The 26,548-nt window shown below is 38.7% G+C and overlaps 1 protein-coding gene across 2 annotated transcripts; it reads right to left on the reverse strand.

Annotated features, from left to right (window-relative positions):
• Positions 1–940: 940 nt before the first annotated feature.
• LOC106079184 (uncharacterized) lies at positions 941–15,546 on the reverse strand. 2 transcript variants are annotated; one of them, XM_056013369.1, is made up of 9 exons: positions 15,497–15,546; positions 14,363–14,587; positions 12,322–12,498; positions 11,354–11,493; positions 9,380–9,582; positions 5,558–5,711; positions 4,827–4,913; positions 4,199–4,260; positions 941–1,082 (listed from the first exon to the last, which is right to left on the reverse strand). In XM_056013369.1, coding segments are annotated over exons 2-9 (912 nt in total). In that variant the 5' UTR covers positions 14,365–14,587; positions 15,497–15,546; the 3' UTR covers positions 941–995. The 2 variants fall into 2 exon arrangements, with proteins under 2 accessions (XP_055869344.1, XP_055869343.1); XM_056013368.1 differs by having other exon boundaries at positions 15,485–15,546.
• Positions 15,547–26,548: the final 11,002 nt, after the last annotated feature.

Raw genomic sequence — 26,548 nt, forward strand, 5'->3', positions numbered from 1 at the left:
CTCCATTCCTCTCTGTCTTTTGCCTAAGTTAGAACCTCTTTCAATGACAGGCCCGTCCATTTCTTTATGTTGTCTTTCCATTGCTTTCTCTGTCTGCCTCTTTTATATGTCTGGATCAATAAATTATTTTATCTCAATTTTGTCCATATTTATTGTTTTCAGGATTATACTATAAATATGACAGCTTATGTACTCTCTATCGTTGGGAAAATAATTACTAGCTCGTTTGCCACATTGGGAAAACTCTTAACAGGAAAAGAGCTAAGGGGTAGTAACTGGTGCTTCAATCTCTAAGTAGGAGTAGGAGGGGCTATTTACCTATCTATTATAAGGAATACTCCAAACGTCCGCTGTCTTGCATCTTTATCCAAAAAACTTGGGGAGACGACCCTGGGAAATACCAGTAGCGGATAACCCATATGCAGAACACATTGCTAGGCACTGTCAAAACCGTGTAAGTCTCATCGCTCTGAGGCACCGTGTTGAGAAATCTAGTCTTTGACAACACGGACAAAGAAAGCAGCAGTTCCTTGCATTGTTGCATACCAGTTTCTTTTCCACTGTCAGAACCTGCGGCGCCATTGATCCCAAACTATATCGCAACTAATTGAAGATGGCCTAAATCACCTGGCTACCTAACAAGGGGGCCCGAACTCTAATATTGTTGTACGCTCGGAAGTTTTAATTGGATTGGACTCGAACTCAGTTTTGTTTACTGGATGCTCAAAGGCAGGAAAGAACTTATCCTCCTCCTGCATGCTCAGTTAAGAGATAGTACTAAAGGGCACCGAGAATATTGCGGCATGAAAAAGCTGAATTACACTAGAAAAAAACAATAAAAAAAATGTATTTTAAAAGCGCTGAAAAGCAAAATGAATAAACAAGTCATAAAATCATTTCCTATTTTTAATACTTTTTTTTAAAAAAGATTTTAAAAATAACATAATGAGTTTGAATTCCGTGAATGGATTTGTGCATGCTATAGAAGCGACTTCTCATAGCTTCAGAGTAGCGGCCATGATCAATGATACAGAAAGAAGCAGGATCACCGGGCTGGGCGTGGCTTGTGAGTTTCTCGAAAACTGAACGTTAAGAAAGTAATGGAAACAATTAATTTATTATTAAAGGAAAACTTTATAAGAAAAATATATCGTAAAGAGATGGCGCCTTGAATCAAACCTTCCAACGGAGGGCTGGGGAGATTATAGCTAGCAAGTTTTGGACAAGAGATAGTCTTTAGAAAGTCAGTAGTTCTGACAGGTGACGATTGAATTAATTTGGGACTAAGAAATAACTTGTGACTATTGAAATCAATTGTGTCCATTAGAGAAACAGCTTGTGACTATTAAATGACTTGTGACTATCAAAATACCTGTGACCATTTAGATACCCGATCCACTATTAGAATGCTAATTGACAATATAGAGATAAACGAATGATGTTAGATATATAATTGATTACAATAATTTATGAATAATATTTCAAATAATATAACTCAATTAGATTAATAAACATTATGCTAATTCAAGACGCCCTCAGAACATAAACAGACATAACAAGCTATACAATTGATAATACAAACAATTCATACTTTATGTAGAAATAAAATCGGATCTGATTTATTGGATCTGATTTAAATCGGAACTCATTTGGATAGTATCAGATTCGGATAGGATCTGATTTAGATCGGATCGACTAGAATACGGCTCGGGTCCTATCAGATTGAACCTGATTTGAATGGGAACTGATCCGAATTGGAACTGATCCGAATGGGATCTGATCAGATCGTCATTAAAAGCAAAATGACCAGTATATGGATTGGCACCACCCTATTTGCACTATTAGCGGGACACTCTTATCAGCTACGGCGTCATTTTCGGGAATTTCCGGAGTTTCCACCCATCCATGATCCAACCTTTACCTTTAAACTTTTAACCCCACGAAGAGATTGTAAGTTTGAAGTTGAAAAAAATGTTAAAAGATCAAACTAATCTAGGTTTGGAACATGTAGGTCTTATTAATATGCTACATTTTGGCATAGCCTTTGATCTCGCTGATCCAATACTGTATCGGCACCTGTTGGGACAGAGTCGTGGCTGACATTGGATACTGAGATTGTTTGACGTTTACAGTAAGGCGCGGTGGCTGAGTGGTAAAGCGCTTGGCTTCTGAACCGAGAGTTCCTGGTTCAGATCCTGGTGAAGACTGAGATTTTTAATTTCGGGATCTTTGGGCACCTCTGAGTCCACCCAGCTGTAATGGGTTCCCGACATTAGTTGGGGAAAAGTAAATTCGGTTGGTCGTTGTGCTGGCCACATGACTTCCTCGTTAACCACAGAAATAGATGACCTTTACATCATCTGCCCAATAGATCACAAGGTCTGAAAGGGGAACATTTGTACAGTATGATTGGATTGTGAACTGTAAGGTGCAGATTGGTTGTTACAATCTTTGTTTCTCTCATCAACATGTGTTTGCATCACCAAATAATTATATTAAATATTCATATCAACAAAGTTTGAAATGAGTACCACCATTATCAACCCCTTCATGTTTGTTTGTCAAATGTTTTACATGTTTCGGATGTTTGACATGTTTCGGGTGTTTTATATGTTTCGAATGTTTTACATGTTTCGAATGTTTTACATGTTCCCGCTGTTTTACATGTTTCAAATTTTTTACATGTTTCAAATGTTTTACATGTTTCGGCTGTTTTACATGTTTCGGCTGTTTTACATGTTTCGGATGTTTTACATGTTTCGAATGTTTTACATGTTTCAAATGTTTTACATGTTCCCGCTGTTTTACATGTTTCGGCTGTTTTACATGTTTCGGCTGCTTTACATGTTTCGGATGTTTTACATGTTTCGGCTGTTTTACATGTTTCGGCTGTTTTACATGTTCCCGCTGTTTTACATGTTTCAAATGTTTTACATGTTTCGGCTGTTTTACATGTTCCCGCTGTTTTACATGTTTCGGCTGTTTTACATGTTTCGGCTGTTTTACATGTTTCGGCTGTTTTACATGTTTCAAATGTTTTACATGTTTCAAATGTTTTACATGTTTCGAATGTTTTACATGTTTCAAATGTTTTACATGTTTCGGCTGTTTTACATGTTTCAAATGTTTTACATGTTTCGAATGTTTTACATGTTTCAAATGTTTTACATGTTCCCGCTGTTTTACATGTTTCGGCTGTTTTACATGTTTCGGCTGTTTTACATGTTTCAAATGTTTTACATGTTTCAAATGTTTTACATGTTTCAAATGTTTTACATGTTTCAAATGTTTTACATGTTTCGAATGTTTTACATGTTTCGAATGTTTCTTCAGAGTGGAAGATAATTTACTTCCTAGTCCAAACCTCCCTCGGGACTACGTGAGGTGGGAGCGGGCAGGGTATGAACCCGGGAAAACCGATAAGTCCTTACCACAGTCCAGCGCACACATTGTAAATATCCATCGTATTATATATTTGATGTTATTCAATCATATTCCATTGATAGGCCCTATTTATTTGTCACTTGTTACTTTCTAGAACAGGGGTTCTCAACCTGTGGGGGGTCGATTGACGATTTGCCAGGGGTCGCCTAAGATCATCGAAAAAATGGATTGTTTTTGTCCATTCTTCTATTGCTGTGTGTGTGTGTGGGAGGGAGGTCGCGGCAGAGTGGGGGATCGCAAAAAGGGGTCGCCGAGACTAAAAGGTTGAGAACCGCTGTTCTAGAACGTCTGGGGACCTGGTCAAACGAGCTAAGGCGTAAGCCAGACCCGACAGAGGCCACAGGAAATAGGGATTCTTTGAAAGACTTTTAACTTTACAGTCGATTCCGGTTAATCGGAACACATTTTTGTACTTATAACCAGTTTGTTCAATTGGCACAAACCAGTGGCGTAGCTAGGTAGGGGGGAGGAGGGGGGGGGAGAATTTGAAAAGCCCCCCTGGCCCTCCCTTGAGGGGGGCCCCCAAATGAATTTTTTTATATTAAAAATTAAATATTACGCAAAATGCAGGGGACCCCATAGAGGTCAAGCCCCCTGGGCCTCCAAACGATGGAAAATTCCTAGCTACGCCCCTGGCACAAACATGCCTTGTGTTGCAAAATCGATTCGTTCTTGGATGATTTGGTCCAAAAATAAGAACTAGACCGATGAATGTGTGGTCAGAATAACTGAATTCGACTGCATCTAGAATTACCGAGGTCTCCGTTCGCGAGCTCAACAGGCCATTAAGGTCAGCGGTCATTATGACCTTCACACCTGGATATAACAAGAAAAATAGTGTTACAAATACTTTAAATTGTATCAATTAGTTTGGATCAGTCATCTAATCTAACTTGTAATAGACATAGACTAATAATAATAAATCTATGCGATTAGAAACATTTTTATCATTTTTTTTTTGTGTGTTTTGCCCAATATCATTCTCAATGCGCTATGATCCTGTCACTTGTCTGGACTAGTGGGGAAAAAAAAAAGGGGGGGGGGAAGGGGGTATTTAAGTCAATGTTGTCGTGTTCGCATTAAAAAACAACATGTTCACTCAGGGCTTACGCCTATTCAAGGGGACTAATTCAACCTATACCACTAGTCAAGCAGGATTTCTTACCCTTGATTAAGATAACAAAGAAAATAATTAATTACCAATTGTTAATTGACTGTTTGTTTCACTTTTTAAATTGATTCTTGCGTTGTCAGGTAAAAGAAATAATTGGGCAAAAATTTCAGCTTGATCCGAGCTTGGGTGTGGGAGAAATGACGTGTGCAAACTTTTGACCACAAAATTAGCACGCGACAAACACCGAACCTTTTGATCCCCGATTTACCTGCACTCCTCATTGTGCTGACTGCACTCATGCCAGTATCCTCGGCCACGGCTCGGGTGGCGTCCCTCACCACGTACGTCTCATAGCCTGAATGGAGGATCAAGTCATAGGTTTTAAGTCATGGCTTTCAAGTCATAGTTTTCAAGTCATAGGTTTTAAGTCATGGCTTTCAAGTCATAGGTTTCAAGTCATAGGTTTCAAGTCACTCCCTTGTTTTTTTTTTATATTTTACAAGTTTGAAAAGAAAAAAAAAACAATTAAAAAAAAACACTTGAAAATAATGCTTATGATTACTGCAACATCAATGATTACTGCAACATCAATGACTACTGCAAGATTTATCTCCGTTTAAAAGGAAACACAAATAAATAACTACTAATAAATAAACTAATTGGTACATTTAAAAAAAATGATGGATGTATCGTCATGGCCAATAGTTGTGCAGTTTCAACTTGATCCGAGAATGGTAAGAGCGAGATTTGTACTTTTTCTCTTTCTCTTTTTATCGCTCCCCTTTCTCTTTCTCTGGACTCCTTTTTTTTCAATGTGTGCATAGTAATGCTCTCTCAGCTAGACTCTTTACTTTCTCTCCTTCTCTGTCTCTGTCTCTCTCTCAGTGTCTGTCTCTGGAACCGCCCATTATTTTTCACTCTGCCCCCGTTATGTTCTCTGACATAGACTTTTGACTTGAATTGAACAGTTTTCGGGTCAAACCAGGGTGGATAACTCACCCAGTTGCTTGATATCCATCGCAGTTTCAAAGACGCAGTAGTCAAGGGCCAGTCCCACCAAATACACAGTGGTCACGTGATTGGACTTCAGGATCTCGGGCAGTTTTGTGACGGTGAAGTTACCATTGTCCCAAACAGCGGAGTAAGAGTCTCGCTGGAGAAAACACACAAGATAAAGAAAACTTTCTACTTAACTCTTTCTCTCCGTAATTATTTACCACATTCTGGTGGAATCAACGTTGGTATCGTCAGTTAGGAGAGAAAGAGTTAATGTTTTGTCATTTAATTTTTCAAGGGTTCTCTCCCTTTATTAGTGTACTTACTAAATTTCATATTTTGAGGTTTTGGCACATCGGCACAATTCAGGCCATGTCATGCACATAATCCCTCAAGGGTTACTTCCCCTGTTTAGGTCAAGTGCTAAAAGTTACGCACCTTAGTTATTAAAAATAAGGTGGACTCACAAATGAAATAGTAGTAAAAATGCGTATAATCTAATAAAAACCTGTTGTAAATATGTACATATTTACAAGTACGTTGACCGATCTCAACTCATATTTTAGTAGACGACCCCGAATAAAGCCCAGTACTTTTCCAGTATGAACTTTCAGATTACAACCGGAGAGGGGTTGGTGGGAGATATAGATGGCTTCTCAAGGGGTTTCCGATGTTCGAAATATTGCCAAGCTGAGCGTTTGAAAAAAGCATGTCATATATTTTGTGTTTGTTGCGCGGTGGCTGAGTTGTTAACCACTTGGCTTCTGAACCTGAGGTCCTGGGTTCGAAATCTTTACTTTACTTTTTACATCTTGTGTACTTTATAGCACTGCACATTCAAGTAGTAAATATCTTTCGATTGTAAAAGTATTCCTTTCAGACCTTGCGATCTACGGGGCAGATGATGTGTCTTTGACCAACGGTTAACGAGTAGAGTGTTATGTGACCAGCACAACGACCAACCACCTTTAGTTTCCCCAACTAAAGTCAGGCACCCATTAGAGTTGGGTGGGCTCGGGTCGCTCAAAGATCCCGAAATAAAAAAAAATCCTAGTCTCCACCAGGATTCGAACCCGGGACCCAAGCGCTTTTCCCCTCAGCCACCACGCAACCTCTTTCGCTTGTATTACAAAATGATTGAATGATTGAATGAATTGAAAATGATTGATTTCTAGTTTCTATTTGGGGATCCTAAAATTTTAATTGCATTTTTTAAAAATTTTAACTACATACGTTTTACCATGTCGCTGAAAAGAACTATTGTAGAATTTAGTGCCTTTACATTGTTTATTTTTCCTCGTCAATTTATCTCAAATTATTCTAAAGTCTTTTATTTTTAAAAGTAAGTGCATTTTTTCCTTAAGGCTTCATTATATCGCCATAACATTACTCTACATTGCTTTCTCTCCATTTTCCTTTTTACAAAGCTTCTATCAACTCTGTCTGTCTGTCTGTCCGTCTGTCTGTCTGGTAAAAAGGTTGCACACGTTATTTCTCCCACACCCATTCTCGGATCAAGTTGAAACTTCGCACAATTATTAATTAACATAGACAAGACACGGATCATAAAAATAAATTAGTCCATTAACCACTGGTAATTTATAATTTTGTTTGATATCAAAAAAGAAAATCAATGCTGTAGCATTAACAGATACGGCTAAATATGTAGGGTTTCGTCCCCTTAGATAAATAAACACGATATATTTCCACAGCATTTTTGGATCAAGCTAAAACTTTAAACAATTATTCATTCTACCTAATTAGACAATAAATTGTTGGTAATTGATTATTTTGTATGATAAAGAAAAAAAAACGCGACCCCCCCCCCCTCTTGCTCACATACACAGCAATAGTAGAATAGACAAAACAATCCACTTTTTCGATGGTCTTTGGCGACCCCTGGCAAATCGTCAGTCGACCCCAAAGGGGGTCGCGACCCACAGGTGGAGAACCCCTGACCTAACACAAGCTAGTGAACCAAAAGACTTTTGGCAGCTTATGTTTTAATACTGGTGGAAGCCAAATTATCCCCATCTTATCTTATAAACGACAGAGGTTCCTCAAAAGATTAGATGATTACCCCCCCCCCCCCAACTCGAATCATGTACTAATCTAGTCACGCATGTTAATGAAACTCGTTGGTGTTCGTGGCTGATTCAGGCAACCCGTTACACGCTTTGATGGCACTAGGTGAAAACAATAAGACATAAAAAAAAAATACTTCCTTTTTTTTAAAGAAACAAAGCTTATACGAAGTGCAATTGTATCAATTAGTTTTGGATCAGTCATGGCATTAAATTTGTCAATGACTTACACCAAAAACAAATAATTTGTGCCATTAATAATAGTTTCACCAATTTTATGGATTTTACCGTGGTTGGTTTTTAAAATCGTTTATAAAAAAAAAAGGTACTACCTGAATTGGACCTCGTGGGTCACCCCTGCACGGGCCGACGTGCTAACCACTCAGCTAATGAGGTGCTAATGACTCGAGAAGATTGTACAGTTACTTATTGTTTGGTTCAATTTAGAGAAGCGACCTATCAAGGGGACTAATTCTATTTTGTATATATGTGTATTTTTCTGTTGTGTTGTCTTTATATGAGAAAAGAGTCCTTGTAATCACAACAAATTTCCGTAAGGATCAATAAAGCAGTCTTAGTCTTAGTCTTATTCCAACACTTCAGTCAAGTACTATTTCTTTCCCTGTTTATAATTAATAAACAATAGTTAATTGGCCACTTTTTTTTTGCATTGATTCTTATGTTTTCGGGTAAAATAAATAATTGTACAAAATCAGAGCAATAACATGTACACACTTTTTACCAGATGTACAGATAGAGTGAGTTAATATAATGTAAAATAAAAAGAAGCACTTGTACACAGCACCAGGGAAAAAAGAAGCACTTGTACACAGCACCAGGGAAAAAAGAAGCACTTGTACACAGCACCAGGGAAAAAGAAAGCACTTGTACGCAGCACCAGGGAAAAAGAAAGCACTTGTACGCAGCACCAGGGAAAAAGAAAGCACTTGTACACAGCACCAGGGAAAAAAGAAGCACTTGTACGACATTGTCCTTGCATACGGAGAAATAAATGTGCCTTTATTTTTTGTGTCTGGGAATTTTATGAAATTTGTTTTTGCATGGGTTTGTTTTTAAGTTATGTTTCAGTGTTTTCTATAAAGAATTGGTATTGGTCTATAACATGAATATTTCCTTGCTGATTTGTCTCTATAAATCAATTGAATTTAGTCAATTTACTAATGGTGTTACCAGGGGCTGACTGGGTGTAAAGATCAGCCCGTGCAATGCTATACAGTAGTAAAAGTAAAGCAAAGTTCCCTTTACAGTCCGGCCCACAAATTATATTCATCAAGAGTATTGTGTAAAGTTTAATAATGTATCGAAAGTAGTTAGCTATATGAATAATTTCACGGGAAGTACTGGAATACACAGAATCTTCAAACTCGAAGACAAGCCTTATTATTAATATATGAACAATTTATTAGATGATTTTGAAACTATCAGATATATGTTGCTTTAAATAAGAATATTATATTATCTTAAAACAATTAACTGGCATTGATGTGGTACTTTTGGTGTCCCTACGTAGCATTAGTCCGAACACCCATATGGCCAGTCTGCTATGTTACTCTAGTAAGGTGTGAATGTTTTTGTTTTTTAAAAGAAATCTCACGGCTCTATTTGTGTGTGTGCTAGTATCAGTTAGCTTTCTTGAGTTGAAGAGTTTCAAATTTAGCTAAATGTGTCATATGAAAGTCTAACACACAAGAGATTAACACATTTATTTCTGGTTTCTAACCTGACAATTATCCCCCTTGAGCACAAAGATGTCAGTGCGGGTAGTTACGAGACCTTCAGCGATTTCCGAGGACGCTCCTCCGGTGGTGACGTTGGCGATGCAGTGATCTGGCCAGAGTTTCTGCTCCACAGCTTTGGTGGTCTCATCCAAGGAGCAAGTCACTGTGCTCGGCACATTGGTTCCTTCATCATCACAGAGTTGACCTGTCGCATGGAATGTTTGTAAAAATGTTTGTTGGTAAAATGTTTGACATGTTTCGGATGTTCCTTCAGAGTTGAAGATAGTTTACTTCCTAGTCCAAACCTCCCGCAGGACGACGGGGGATGGGAGCGGGCAGGGTTTGAACCCTCGACCGTCGATAAATTCGAACGACAGTCCAGCGCGCAAACCGCACGACCAGGCAGCCATCCAATGGAATTGAGACAAGAAAAAATATTTCCAACTGTACAAACATTTATCATTGTATGACAAACGAAAGGAGAGATATTATTTTTCATTTTCAGGGGAAAAGTCTTAATTTTATGTGACCCAAGTCATTTCTTACTCACTACCGGAACCACTTCCACATGATATGTCTGAGAAAAGTACTGAATGTCAAATGGCCAGACAAAATACCACACACTCAAGTCCTTCGAAGAGCGTGTCTGCAAAGCATCCACACAATCCTGATGCAGTCCCAGCTGCGATGGGCAGGTCACGTCTTCAGAATGGAAGACCACCGCATCCCTAAACGACTATTGTATGGCCAACTAAGCGAAGGAAAGCGCTCGCAAGGTGGTCAAAGAAAGCGCTTCAGGGACACCCTCAAAGCTTCTCTGAAGGCGTTCAGCATAGACCCAGGCACCTGGGAGACAGAGGCACATGACAGAGCATCATGGTGTCGCGCTGTGAGAACTGGCGCACAGGTTGCTGAGGAAAAAAGAACAATGCTGGCAGAAGAAAAACGCCAGAGAAGAAAAGCAAGGCAATCGACACTAGCTCCAGCTGGAATAACCTGCCCAGTGTGCGGTCGAACATTCCGGGCTCACATAGGTCTCACCAGCCACATGAGGAGGCATAAAACCCCAGTGCAAAGCCCTCAGCCCCCTGGATGACAAAGTGGTCATCACCGAACCACGATGGACGAACTATATATATATACCGGAAATCAAATTAAATTGTGAAGTAGGTCAAGAATATTTTTTGCTCGCGTTGCCAATTTATCTAATTTTGTCAGAAGAATGAATCTAATTTTTTATTTTTAGTTTCTCTTTATTACATGTAACATTTGATTAATTTTGAATGTATGGATAAGGTTAATAAGTTTTATTTAAAGAAACATCAGTGTACGCTAAATGAATATATAGGAGGCGCGGTGGCTGAGTAGCAAAGTGCTTGGCTTCAGAACGGGAAGACTGGGATTTTTACTTTCGGGATCTTCGGGGGGCCCCTGAGTCCACCCAGCTCTAATGAGTACCTGAAATCAGTTGGGGGAAAAGTAAAGGCGGTTGGTCGTGAGCCATTACATCGTCTGCCCCATAGATCACTTGGTCTGAAAGGGGAACGTGACTAAATGAATATATAAAAATCAACAACTTGCACTTGAAAAAAAGTACTTATGTTTGATTACATTTTGAAAGATTGAAACTTTAAAATATAAAAATTAATTTAATTTTATTATTATTTTAGTGCCCAGTGATTTTTAAAATTGTGTTTCTTTCAACGATCAAAACAAGACCATGGTTTGAATATTCCTGGTCCATTGGTGAATTCGATGGGGGGCCGCCGCTGTGTTTGTGTGATAACACAAACTCCCTTTGTAATCTTGTTATTGTTAGTCTAGATCTATTACAAATTTAATTACATGACTTATCTTAACTTATTGATTGAAGTACGCTTAATTAATATAAGCTTTGTTTTTTAAACAAGTATTTTGAATGTTTTCTTGTTAATTTCCAACTCAACTGTTTTAAAATGATTACAGCAGAGATGTACCTTGTGAGTTGTACCTCAGTGTGATGTCACTGAAGGGACTGTAGTCTTCGTGTGACGAGGCGAAGGAGACGTGGTGCTGACAGTGCCAGTCCTTGGTCAGGACTACCAGTTTAAACACTTCCCTCCAGGTGGTTCGAATCCTGGAGGAAGGGGACCATTATAAAGAGTTTGTTTAGACCACATGATTTATAGAGAGACAGAGATTAACAGAGAAAGAGAGAAAGAAAGAGAGAGAAAGAAAAAGAGTTGTAGAAAGAAAGAAGGCACAGTGAGAAAGACAGGGAGATAGAGACCGAAAGAGCTAGATAGAAAGAGAAGATAGAAGAAATAGAGGGAGTTCTAGAGAGACACAAAGAGAGAGAGAGAGAGAGAGACAGACAGAAAGAGATAACAGACCGAGATACATACATACAGGCAGAAAGAAACAGAGAGGCAGAAAGAGAGGAAAGAGAGAGAGACAGACACAGAAGGAAAGAGACTCGAGACACTCTTACACTCTTAATCTTTCTGTAGAGTCAAGACATTCAAAATTTCTGTAGAGTCAAGACACTCTTAATCTTTCTGTAGAGTCAAGACACAACCTTGCCTACCATCATCTTTAGCCAAGAACCAGAGGTCTTGTAGATCACCATGCCGAGGCCTAGTAAGTAAAATGTGCGCCCTGGGCAAGGAACTTTATTGGCGCCCCCCGCCCCCATATAGCATGAACATCAAATAGAAATATAGGCTTATTAATAAAAAGTATGCATATCTTTCGTGTATTATAAATAACTTTAGCAGGTATTTATTAACTAATAAATCTACAATATTTTTTTGGGGGGGCCTCTGAGTGTCTCGCCCCCCCTCTCGAGGGAGGCGCCAGAGGCCTCGTGCTCCTTAGCCCTCCTCACTACGCCTCTGTCACTATGTTCTCCAGCTTATAAACTCAATTAAAAGTCAAACACAAAGGGGCATAACGAGATATTTACCTATTGATAACATTAATGACTGCATCGCCATCTGTAACTGCTAGATTACCTCCCTTCAGAAAGCATTTCTGGACGTCAATGATAACTAAAGCCGGCACCATCTGGCTCGCTGTTGTACTGGTCAGTAGGTGTGCAACAAGTAGTGTTATAAGAAAGTCACATTTCTGGACACAGGACCTGTGGTATGGGACAGCATCAACTTCTATTACACAAACACATATACATTACACATTAACTTCCGCAGTTATGTATCATTACATAGAAATGAAAGCCTGGGCATTAGCTATGTCACCTACACAGCAGTCACACCCCCCCCTCTCCACGTAGACACTTTGGGATCATCATCATCATCATCATCAAACTCCATTAGAGTGAGGGCTTGAGAGGCTCAAATCCTCTCTTGCAAAAAGCCCTGGACCGAAACCCTGCTGTCTGGCGTAGTGCATAAATGTCGCCATACAGGTCGAGAATTTTTAGTTTCCCATGACCTGTCGAGACGGAGATCAGCAAATCTGGGGCAGTCCAACAGAATATGAGGCACGGTTTCCTCTTCTTCACCGCATGCCTGAGCATGCTATTAGAACACTTTGGGATCAGAGGCGTCCCAGGCTTTTCCCGGGTGTAGCACTGCGTGCTGCAAGCTACCCAAGGGTCAACGGCTCCCGCGATTCAACCAGGGAAGACTCCCAAAGCATTTCCCAACTTTGGGTATAACTGAAAGGCAGCATAGGTTTGAATTCACATTTCTCTTCTCCTAGTTGGGTATAAGCCTGCTGTCCCTCCTGATTAACACCTGCTGTCCCTCCTGATTAACACCTGCTGTCCCTCCTGAATAACACCTGCTGTCCCTCCTGATAAACACTTATATAGAATCTGAATAGTCTCCATATAATTAAGTGTCTTGATGGAATCTTGTACACGTTATTTCTCCCACTTCCCATTCTTGGGTCAAGCTGAAACTATTGCACAATTACTCATTCTCGATGACAACACATGAATCAGTCTTTAAAAATTTACATACCCGTTAATCATTTAGTCTTACTTTTTAAATTTTGTTTTATATGTATATAAAAAATATACTAAGCTAGAGGGAAAATAAGCCTTGAGTAAAGAATTAGGTAGGTGGCTAAAAATTTTAAGCTAACAAAAGACTATTAAAACCTGCTATTTTTATAAGTACTTAAATAGCTCAGGAACAGCACACCAATATCCATCGTAGAGGCTGGGTTTTGTTTTTAAATTGCTTTTAGTAAGGCAGCTCAGAAACCTGCTAGATGGCCCCCCACTCCCCACTCCCAGAGAAGTGATTGGACCATAAGTGCACTGAGCAAACTAAAAAAAAACACACACAAAAAACAAACAAACAAGAAAATATATTTTAAAAAACTTTTTAAAAAAAAAAGCTTATACAAAGTGTAATTGTATTAATTAGTTTGGATCAGTCACTTAATATAATTTGTAATAGATCTAGACTAACAATAATAAATCTGTGCGATTAGAAATATATTTACAAAGCTTATATCGACTCATTCTGTCTGATAAAAAGTTTGTACAGGTTATTTCTCCCACACCTAATCTCGGATCAAGCTGAAATTTCGCACACTTGTTTCTTTTAGCAGACAAAAGAAGAATTTAAAAAAAAAATTACTTGTGTAATTTTGGTAATTAATTACTTTGTTTGGTATCGAACAAGGGAAAGAAATTGTAATTGACTGATGTGGTGGTATAAGTTGAATTAGTCCCCTTTATACTTTGAAGAGAGAAATAAGTCGCAGCTTTTAAGTTTGAAACTAACAATAGATTACTATAAAAACCTTTTATTTTCATAAGCACTTTGTTGGCATAGTGGCTAGAGTATATACTGGAGGAGGCTTGATGAATTGGTAAAACGAGAGAGAGAGAGAGAGACAGAGAGAGAGAGACAGACAGAGAGAGAGAGAGAGAGAGAGACAGAGAGAGAGAGAGGGGGAGAAGGCGATGCACAAAAATGAAAAAAAAAAAAGTGCAAATGTCATGTGCATTAGTCTTTGCCATTGCTTACATGTCGAGTGTTTGTCCAGATGACACGGAAGTGAGAATGCTAACTCTACGCTGATCACTGACACCCACTCCAAGGAAGAGTTGGCTCAGCCACACCTATGTATTCGACTCTCACGTTCTGTGCTCGCCTTGTTTCGTCACCTAGTTCGTCATGACACGACGAAATCTACTGCTCACAAGTAGAGAGCTCGTTGATTCGAAACGTTGTCACTGCGCAGGTCACCTACTGGGAAGGTAAAGAATTGGTTTATACACAGACTGCGGCCTTTTGGGAAATGCAAATACAAAGTTTTGATAGAAAAGCTTGTGGTTTTTCGCCATTAGCGGTGGTCAGGGAGCGAATCTGTCAAATCCTGTTTTTAGTGAGCGCGTAGAAGTAAAATAGAACCTGTGTACGAAATTTCTGGCAAATCCGTACGACAGTTAAAGAAATTTCTTGATCAATGACTCAGCCAGTCAATCAGGCGTGACTTATAAATAAAATAATAAATACGACAATACGTGCTAAATATTTTGGATAACTTTTTCAAGTCTAGAATATAGGCCAGTCCTAGACCTGTACCTAGCTCAGTGATAGGCTACAAAGAGGCTTCAAGGTGTAGATCTATTTTAGATATGATGTATCATCTAGACTTTCTAGAGCTGCCTATTCTACTTTTTAACTTCTAGTACTAGTAGTAACTAGTACAGTAGTAGATCTAGATCTAGTAATAATAGACTAAATTACAACAGAGCCAAATATTAGCTAATTATTGCTTTCTAGGCAGATTGTGGCACAACGTGCTACAGCCTGGCAGAGCCTGCGACGCTACTGATCCCAAACTGTATCGGATATCCCGTTCCTTTGGTCACATCAGCTGCGCGGAGATGGGGGAGCTGCTGTGTGGGCGACATCGTTCCGACCATAAATTTAACAATGCCCAGGCTTTCATCTCACTTGACACTTGTGTGAAATGAACCATAGTCGTTCTACGACTGAAGGAAGGCAACAAAATTGCTTTCTAGACTATTTCTTGAAAGCCTAACTATAATATTATTGAATATATATATAATGTTACTCCTAAAAGATCTTTAAAAATATAGCAGCAATCAAATAATTGTTTAATTATGGTCTACAATTTACCCTTAAACCCACCAGCCGACTTAAATCAAAAGTAAAATTGAGATCTAGTATTTGCAAAACAACCACTTCCGTTTAAATAATTAATACAAATGTAGGTTTAGATACAACTTATAAAGGCGCGAAACAATCTTCATTCTGACGAGGAAGCTATACCTGGTGTGTTGTTTGCGCTTCTGACTATCATGATGATGTTCCCGGCTTCAGACCCTGTCCGGTTCCATCCCCTGCCGTCATGGAGTAGGTTATGGCTTCTGAATCGTCCATAACTTAAAAAAAACAAGCTAATATTATCTTTAAAATTCACCATTCTTTTACCTTCACCTATCCCTTAGTCTTTTGGAAGTTTTGGGCACCACACAAGATTTATCGATCGTCTTCCTTATTTTCCCTGGTACTGTTCAATGAAGGAGGGTCTTTGCAGGTCCGTAGACCTGCTAACTATTGTAAAAAGACGAAAGCTTAAAACTTATGGCCACATTACAAGACCTACGGGGCTCGCAAAGACTTTCCTTCAGGGAACAGTGCCAGGTCAAAAAGAAGAGGCAGACAGAAAAAGCGATGGGAGGACAACATTAAAGAATGGACGGGCCTGCCATGGAGAGCGGTTCTAAACAAGGCAAAAAAAAAGGGAGGAATGGAGAAAGACGGTCGACAAATCTTGCCTGGTGCCCCAACGGTCCAACAGACTCAGGGATAGGTAAAGGTAAGGTAAAGACCGTGTAATATGGTCATAGAGTTTATAAATCAATGCTAAAATAAGAAAAAATGGTTAGAGATATTGCAGACGTTATAGACGCCATGTTGTTTTTGCTTGCTTTTTTGTTGACCATTACCTCACCATATAAACCCAAACATCATAAACTTAGATCTAGGTAGATCTACTAAAGCAAAATATTTTGAGATGATCTCAGTATCTTTGTAACTCTATGCAACATTTAACATATACATATATATTAAAACAAGAAAGGAAGAAAAAGAAACTTAGCTTACACACAAAAAAAAACAAAGATTTACTGCTGCAGGGGTAAACGACTGTATAGAAAATACGAAAAACATGCATATATGTAACCCTGCCGGACCAAGTAAAACAAAGGACGTTTGGGCCACGAGGCCTTCATCAGCTACAAAACAAACACAAAATAACAAACAATTAACACAAAATAGTCTTAAGTTAACTTATCTGTCCGATGTTGTTCTCTCTCGAGGAAGAAAAGAAATGAGCTACGCTGGTGTAAAAGCGCGGGAAAACGGAAGGGGGGCGGAGATGTCAGGCAAAGATGAATGGGAAAAGGGGGGGAGGGTACCGTAGTGATAGTGCCCATCGCATATTAAATAAAAGTGTGCTGGTTGTTGATCCCGTTAGGTTGGAGGGTGCCTGACATGTAAATAAGTTTGTTTTCGATCTGCAGACGGGTGTTTTTGTCATTGCATTGTTGTATAGCAGTGACTAGGACACACTAAACTCCACAACATTTCAAGTGAACCTGGCACTTGGCCATGTAAGCGACGTAACTGTCAGACCTGCAAACACACGCTCGCCACCCCCACCATCACCTGTCCTAAAATGACCATCAAGATCAGTGGCTAATTTAACTGTAACCGTAGAGGAGTCATATATGCTATAATATGCTCACGGTGTCAGATGGTCTATGTTGGGAACACAGGCAGGACCTTAAAAACACGACTCCAAGAACACCTTAGAGACATTCGTAACTTTGCAACTAAGCCCGTCTCTATCCATTTTAATAGCACACATCATAGGGGTACCACCGACCTCCTCGACTGTATACATATTAAGAATAACTTCACAATGTGAAATAAAACTCATCCTAAACAGGGGTCAAATAATCCTTCAAGAATATATACCAAGGCCAACGCTAAGGCTGTCCAGTACCAAAGACACGAGGAGAATTCAAGAACTGAAAAGATACAGCCTGCTTCAGTCGAGCAATATGGCGGGAATACTCCAAACGACCAAGAAGACAAATTTGACGTCATATGAACATTGACGACGACGCAACAAGGGGAGAACACTAACACTGCACAAGAAAATAAAATAGCACAAATGACGTCATCACCCATTGATGAAAGCGGCGCTATTAGAGAGAGAACATTTTTACTATGCATGCAACTAAATAATTAGTTGCGACAGTTGGCATGCACCTAATGATACAACTTAATCAGTGAGGAAAGGTTCAACAAGTCTAAAACAAATAATAACTGACGCATTGAGCTACGCCCTCAAGGAAAATCCCAGAGTTTGTATAAATGAGACAATTACTTTGCAATATTGGTACGAACGCTAACAAGATAGTTTTGTACTTGTGTAAATGAAAATGTTTTTTTTAAGAAAGCAGAATTTGTGTGATTTTTTTAATGAATGCATATGTTTGAAAACGTGATGTGTTTACGAGAAGAGCCGGCACTAGGTATAGGAAAACCAGGTAGAGCCTAGGAGCACTAATTTGCTGGTTAGTAGTTAGAAGACCATTGTCGTTGCTTCCTTTTTTTGTGTGACAATGTCGAATCGTTAATTTGAGACTGTTGAATCTAAACTAAATAGGACCCCACAGCCATATGAATAAGTGTTCGAGATGAACCATAGCCGCTCTACAACTGAAGGAGGTGGAGGGTATGTGTCACATGAATTTCCCGCTCTAAACCAAGTTGCACGAATTTATACATGTTACATTTTTATAGTTTTTAATGGCATTTAATTTTATTCTTATCTAATGTGTTAAGCTTTTTGTCGTGTAAATAAAAATGAATATATTAAAAATTTCTTATTTCATGATTTGTACAATTGCTATTTGTTAGATAAAATGATCTGATGATAAAGGGAACAGGAGATGAAATGACCAGGGGATGACATGTCCGGGGATGAAGTGACCGAGAACCTTTTATTAAATTAACGTATATATTTCATAAGTTAAGAGAAGATAAGATAAAAGCGTCGACACGAGACCTCAAAGATACAGATCGCGCGTGCGATATACAATATACAATTTCACTTCATTAATGTAAACTTTTTAATATATCAATTTCGTTTCGGAAGATGTTATGGTTTTGACATATTTACATGCATTTCAGAAAGACAGTAAAAACACTTCCCTGTACGGACTAGGGACTACTTTGAACGTATTAAGCTCCTGACACCACACAATGCATGGCTAAGCGTAAATTTAAAGCTAAATAAACAAAAAAATTAAGTTGGAAATTAACAGAACAAATATTTTCTGTCTTGAAAACATTTTTAATAGTTAATAAAAATGCTGACACAATGAATAATTCAAGGTCTTAGACATTAGAGTTATATAAATAGTTCTTCCTTGTCGGTCTTTCTAAGCCTGGGTTTTTCTTACTAAATAAATAACATATTGAGTGGTCAAACTAATAAAAAAAAGTTCCCCCTTTCAGACCATGCGATTTACGAGCAGATGATGTAAAGGTCATCTGTTTATATCTTCCACGGTTAAAGAGAGTGTCGTGTGGCCAGCACAATGACCAACCACCTTTAGTTTTCCCCAGATAAAAAATTTCAGATACCCATAAGAGCTGGGTGAGCTCAGAGGAGCCCTAAAAATCCCGAAATTCAAAATCCGAGTCTTCAACAGGATTCGAACCATGGACCCCTCGGTTCGAAAGCCTCGAAGTGATCAAACTAATAGGAATAAAAACATGAAGAGAATAAATGATTTACATTTACTTTGAACACATAGAGCTAGTAAAAAATAACTCAAGGTAATTACTAAAATCACTAATGAGAACTAGAGGAAAATGAGTCAGCAATCAAAGCTTGCCTTACCAGGGACTAAGACTAAAAGAAAACTACGAGGATTGACTGAGTGAAACAGAGGTGAGTCCTCACGCCTCCAATGTTGCCACAAATCATCTGCCACAAAATCGTCTGTCCCAAATCATCTGCCACAAATCATCTTCCACAAATCATCATCCTTAAATCATCTGATACAAATCATCTGCCACAAATCATCTGCCACAAATTGTCAGCCACAAATCATCTGCCATATATCGTCTGCCAAAAAAATCATCTGCCTCAAATCGTCTGTCTTTTATTCGTAGGGGAAACAGGAACTTTTCATACAAGTTACAACCCTTGACGCCTGCTGAATGAAGAGTTGTGAATTCGCTTCAAGGCGTTTATGACCACATTCACACCAACTTCTCTTTACTTGCATCTAACAGCCCAATCCCACAATCATCATGCGTCATTCGGTTGAGCCACTTTCTTTGGATTTCTACGTCATCAATTTTTAAATTTCTTGTCTCGAAAACAAAACATTTTAGTACCTTTCCTCGGTTCAACCAGCGCCACACTTTACTATGAAAGAGATCATCTTATAAATTGGTTTAACCAGTGCCACACTTTACTGTTATAGAGATCATCTTATAAATTGGTTTAACCAGTGCCACACTTTACTGTTATAGAGATCATCTTATAAATTGGTTTAACCAGTGCCACACTTTACTATGAAAGAGATCATCTTATAAATTGGTTTAACCAGCGCCACACTTTACTATGAAAGAGATCATCTTATAAATTGGTTTAACCAGCGCCACACTTTACTATGAAAGAGATCATCTTATAAATTGGTTTAACCAGCGCCACACTTTACTATGAAAGAGATCATCTTATAAATTGGTTTAACCAGCGCCACACTATACTATGAAAGAGATCATCTTATAAATTGGTTTAACCAGCGCCACACTATACTATGAAAGAGATCATCTTATAAATTGGTTTAACCAGCGCCACACTTTACTATGAAAGAGATCATCTTATAAATTGGTTTAACCAGCGCCACACTTTACTATGAAAGAGATCATCTTATAAATTGGTTTAACCAGCGCCACACTTTACTATGAAAGAGATCATCTTATAAATTGGTTTAACCAGCGCCACACTATACTATGAAAGAGATCATCTTATAAATTGGTTTAACCAGCGCCACACTATACTATGAAAGAGATCATCTTATAAATTGGTTTAACCAGCGCCACACTTTACTATGAAAGAGATCATCTTATAAATTGGTTTAACCAGCGCCACACTATACTATGAAAGAGATCATCTTATAAATTGGTTTAACCAGCGCCACACTTTACTATAAAAGAGATCATCTTATAAATTGGTTTAACCAGTGCCACACTTTACTATAAAACAGATCATCTTATAAATTGGTTTAACCAGTGCCACACTTTACTATAAAAGAGATCGTCTTATAAATTGGTTTAACCTGTGCCACACTTTACTGTTATAGAGATCATCTTATAAATTGGTTTAACCAGTGCCACACTTTACTATAAAACAGATCATCTTATAAATTGGTTTAACCAGTGCCACACTTTACTATAAAACAGATCATCTTATAAATTGGTTTAACCAGCGCCACACTTTACTATAAAGGAGATCATCTTATAAATTGGTTTAACCAGCGCCACACTTTACTATAAAGGAGATCATCTTATAAATTGGTTTAACCAGTGCCACACTTTACTGTTATAGAGATCATCTTATAAATTGGTTTAACCAGTGCCACACTTTACTATAAAAGAGATCGTCTTATAAATTGGTTTAACCAGTGCCACACTTTACTGTTATAGAGATCATCTTATAAATTGGTTTAACCAGTGCCACACTTTACTGTTATAGAGATCATCTTATAAATTGGTTTAACCAGTGCCACACTTTACTGTTATAGAGATCATCTTATAAATTGGTTTAACCAGTGCCACACTTTACTATGAAAGAGATCATCTTATAAATTGGTTTAACCAGTGCCACACTTTACTATAAAAGAGATCGTCTTATAAATTGGTTTAACCAGTGCCACACTTTACTGTTATAGAGATCATCTTATAAATTGGTTTAACCAGTGCCACACTTTACTATAAAACAGATCATCTTATAAATTGGTTTAACCAGTGCCACACTTTACTATAAAACAGATCATCTTATAAATTGGTTTAACCAGCGCCACACTTTACTATAAAGGAGATCATCTTATAAATTGGTTTAACCAGCGCCACACTTTACTATAAAGGAGATCATCTTATAAATTGGTTTAACCAGTGCCACACTTTACTGTTATAGAGATCATCTAATAAATTGGTTTAACCAGTGCCACACTTTACTATAAAAGAGATCGTCTTATAAATTGGTTTAACCAGTGCCACACTTTACTGTTATAGAGATCATCTTATAAATTGGTTTAACCAGTGCCACACTTTACTGTTATAGAGATCATCTTATCAATTGGTTTAACCAGTGCCACACTTTACTGTTATAGAGATCATCTTATAAATTGGTTTAACCAGTGCCACACTTTACTATAAAACAGATCATCTTATGAATTGGTTTAACCAGTGCCACACTTTACTATAAAAGAGATCGTCTTATGAATTGGTTTAACCAGTGCCACACTTTACTATAAAGGAGATCATCTTATAAATTGGTTTAACCAGTGCCACACTTTACTATAAAAGAGATCGTCTTATAAATTGGTTTAACCAGTGCCACACTTTACTGTTCCAGAGATCGTCTTATAAATTGGTTTAACCAGTGCCACACTTTACTGTTCCAGAGATCGTCTTATAAATTGGTTTAACCAGTGCCACACTTTACTATAAAACAGATCATCTTATAAATTGGTTTAACCAGTGCCACACTTTACTATAAAAGAGATCGTCTTATAAATTGGTTTAACCAGTGCCACACTTTACTATAAAGGAGATCATCTTATAAATTGGTTTAACCAGTGCCACACTTTACTATAAAAGAGATCGTCTTATAAATTGGTTTAACCAGTGCCACACTTTACTGTTCCAGAGATCGTCTTATAAATTGGTTTAACCAGTGCCACACTTTATTATTAAAGATCATCTTCTTATACAGACTACTTCTATCAGAAAATCATTCATAGTTCTGTAGTCCAGATCCTACAAGCTGATAAAATTGACAGTAGGTCTACATAATTATCATTAAATGGTCGAGGTTCACAGAAGCCTCAAAAGAGCGGATATATTTAATCTACACGAGTGTAGGGTAAATTAGAGGACAAAATGGGTTCAGTTTGACTCAACGACTTCTCGAAGAGCTCGTGCTACCATTCCGATGTGACTTTCCATCATACTTCTGGAACCCTCAGTGATCGCTAGTACTGAAGTTTCCCAAGAAAGAAAAGGATCTATATGATGGTTGAAACTTTTAAGAGCAGGTCATCGCCCAGTAGCTAGGGTAAAGGGAAGAGAAGGGAGGAGAATTTGAAAATCCCCACGGGCCCCCACTTGAGTGGGTTTTTTTTACATTAAAAATTTAATAGTACACAAAATGCAGGGGACTCCAGAGAGGCCAAGCCCCCCCCCCCCACGGCCACCAAAAACGATGGAAAATTCCTAGCTACGCCCCTGTCTTCACCTGTGGTGGTCCCATGCATGCTCCTCATGGAAGCGCTTCTGTTTTTTTTTTTTTTTTTTTTTTTTTCAGAATCTCTGTTTATAAATAAATATCGTTAGTTGACGGTACCAGAAATGTCAATGAACTAGTCAACAGCAACAGAAAACATTTCGTAATTCACTGCTTAGTCACTTTGTTTTAATGGAGATTTTTACCCATATATTCCAATTGCTTTCCAATTGTCACGCAAGAGAGGCCGGAGGCTACTTCTCAATTTGTCTGGAGTGAGACAATTTCTCCAATCACTGCGAACAAGCACGTTTCACGCATTTGCTGTTGAAAAAATGGTTTCACTTATTTGCTTAAAATGATAGCAGCTCTGTAGTTTGCCATCACTCGTGTTTATGCAAATAGAACACGACCCGAAACGTACACATTTTCCCCTGGAACAGACAGACACAAAAAAGAGCAGTAAGATTTGCAACAGACGGATATTTACATTTGTCAAGAGTAACACCTTTAGTAAAATCACTAAATTTAGAAAGCCTATGTGTGGTCAATCGTGACACACGGTCAAGTGTTGGGTATCGGGGAGTTAGGGGACTTGCGGGAAGTGACGAGTGTGTTAAAGATAGGCAGAAGGAAGCCATCTAGTGGAGTTGGTGATCTGTAGATAATGTTGGCCTTGTCAATATGTTATGTTTGAATGCTTCAAAATAAAAGGCAGTTTATACTTAAAAGGACTTGTTTCTTCACAGAAGGCTTAAAAGTAATGTATTAATTATACATAAAACATACCATAATCTTCAAATACAAAAGCAAAACCTAATAAAATACTTAGAAAGACAAGATAGAGGCACATTCCTTGTTCCATATGCTAGGACAAATTCGTACAAATGCTCCTTCTTCCCTAGTGCTATTAAAGCATGGAATTGATTGCCGGAGTCAGCCAGGAAAACCAATGACTTGGCAGAATTTAGGTCATCGGTTAGCATGCATGATGCTTAGGACGTAATCATCTTATTTTTGGAAGTAACGTCTGTGTTTTATAAGATAAGATAAGAATAAACGGAAATTACTCTAAGAAAGCTTAATGAACGCAATAAAGGGAAAGGCCGATTTTTCCTCTTTTTCATGTGATTTTTTTCCTCGCGGGCTGTATTTTGAGCATCTCTGGATGAAACAAAGAATATAACATTTAATGGGAAGTTTGTGTCTTGCAAGGCGCTTGCTAAATTATTTATCACCTAATGCGTGTATATATTTGGGCCCGTTGGGGCAGCCTCCGAGTTTGTGCGTTACACGAACTCCTGTTTTTATCTTCTTACTATCGATTTATGTGTACATAATATTCCACGGTCGTTGTGATCGGAATTGTGGGGCGTTGACTTGCTATATCAGTAACGACAACTCTTTAATTAAAACTTTTTTGTCCATAGTTTCTCCCCCTTTTGCAGTAAATTTAAGTGTCCTTTAAGCTAAACTGAACAGATAAATACAATTATAATATATTTCTTGCTTTAAAAGCATCCAGGAGTTTAGCGTTTTGTTTTTTTAAATCGGTTTAGGTCACGTTGACCTGGCGCCATTTGACACTTTCTTATGCTTCCTAATCAGATCAAATTAACGCGGTGATTCCAAAACTAGGACCTGGGTGCTATTTCCAGACTTGGTTTATAGTGATATCGGGCCCCACAAAGCTTCTACCCAAGCTCCATACTGCTCGCAATCCCTGCAGCTTTACGTAAGTATTCGTTTTATGTATATATACAGCTCGTGTTGGGAATTAATTTGGTGCCCATGATGAAAAAGGGAGAGCACCGCCGATTTAATGTATTCATGTCTCACTTAATGAACACAAATTAATATCGTTCGCGTAAATACGTCAGTGTTCTAAAATATCCAGTGTCGTCTGGAAAAGATTGTCAGGACGATGATAAAACCGGAACCCACGTGACGACCGTATACGTCTGTAGAGGATTGGAAGGAAACCAAGGCGACGTGATTATAAACTAACGATGTAGTGTCGCATTAAAGCAGGGGTTCTCAACCTGTGGGTCGCGACCCCCTTGGGGGGGGGGGGTCGATTGACGATTTGCCAGGGGTCGCCTAAGACCATCGAAAATAAAGATTGTTATTGTCTATTCTTCAATTGCTGTATGTGTGTGTGTGTGTGTGCGGAGGTCGCGGAAGAGTGGGGGATTGTAAAAAGGGGTCGCCGAGCATAAAAGGTGGAGAACCGCTGCATTAAAGTGATATTAAAGTGACATTAAAGTGATATTAAAGTGACATTAAAGTGATATTTAAGTGGTATTGCATGATCTGTCCCTTAGAAACATAATATCTATTAGGGATGACTACTTCTGGACGTATGTGTGGGTGAACATGCTATATATGTCTTCTTTTAAACAAGTATTTAAATATAAATATTTGAAAAGGGTAGTCTTTAGATATACATAATAAACTGTCAAAGTGATGGCAAGGCATATATAACTTAGACTTAGATTCTCCCGTTCGGCGCATTGGGGGGGGGGGGGGCTGTCTCCACAAAGATCTGTCGCTGGTAATGTCTAACGCCTTTTCCCACCTGTCTCGCAAACCTCATACGACAGTCACAGCCTCACTAAGTGGTTCGGGTATAGGATTTCCCTGATTGAGACCCGATCTCTATAATTGGCTCGTTAAAATCCGTCTCAGCCATTTTTGTTGAGCCACATTTAGTCTTTTCTCAATTTCGGCAGATGACTTCCATGTCTCGCATTCATATGTTGCTGGTGTGTTAAGCATTTTTTGTCTCAAGTCAAATAGTTTGGCTTGTCCTAATAGGTGGTAGCCTCTTGGAAAATGCTCCGTACCTTTCCTATTCTGCACGTTACGTCATGGTAGGCATCCCCATCGTTTGTTATGATGCTGCCAAGGTATGTGAACTTGTCCAACTCTTCAAGCTCTGACTCGCCAAGTCTGACGGGATCACCCTTCGCATTAAATCCCACTTGCAAAATTTTAGTCTTATCCAAGTTTATCGAAAAGGCCAATTTTGGGTGCCTCTGTATCTAGATTTTCAGTCATTTCTTGTATGCCTTTATTTGTAGCCGCGAGTAGTGCCACGTCATCGGCGACGTCCAATTCCGTCATTCTGTTCACGCCATTGAATACGGAACTCGTTGCTCTCCCCATTATGTAGTCCAGTGGTCTTCAACCTTTTTTGGCCTACCGCCCCCTCTTCGAATTTTTTCTTTACAAAAGTTCGCCAGCGCCCCCCTCTAAGAAAAACAGTTATAAAGAAGCGTGAGAAAGCAAATTTGAACAAAATATCATCTATCTATTAATTTTTATGCTGTCAATAACACATATTCCGCTTGGGGGACGACCGCATGCCAAAGGCGATTGTTGTGAACTCCTTGGCCTATGACTGACGAGCTTTGAGGAGGACTGAGTTACAGAGGTGCCCCCCTCCCCCGTGAGCGCTATAAAGATTTATTCAGGCGCCATTTCGCTCTCACTGGCATAGAGGAAAGTACCTGGTAGCATTCTCTGGCAGCAGATAGCCTCTGAGAGAAACAGTTCGAGAGCTCTTACAAAAACTGCGGGACAAACATTTGATACTCAAAGAAAAGCCAGCATACAACGGCTTTGTCTGCATAAATTTC

The sequence above is a fragment of the Biomphalaria glabrata genome, chromosome 16, assembly GCF_947242115.1.
Source record: "Biomphalaria glabrata chromosome 16, xgBioGlab47.1, whole genome shotgun sequence".
NCBI lineage: Eukaryota > Metazoa > Mollusca > Gastropoda > Planorbidae > Biomphalaria > Biomphalaria glabrata.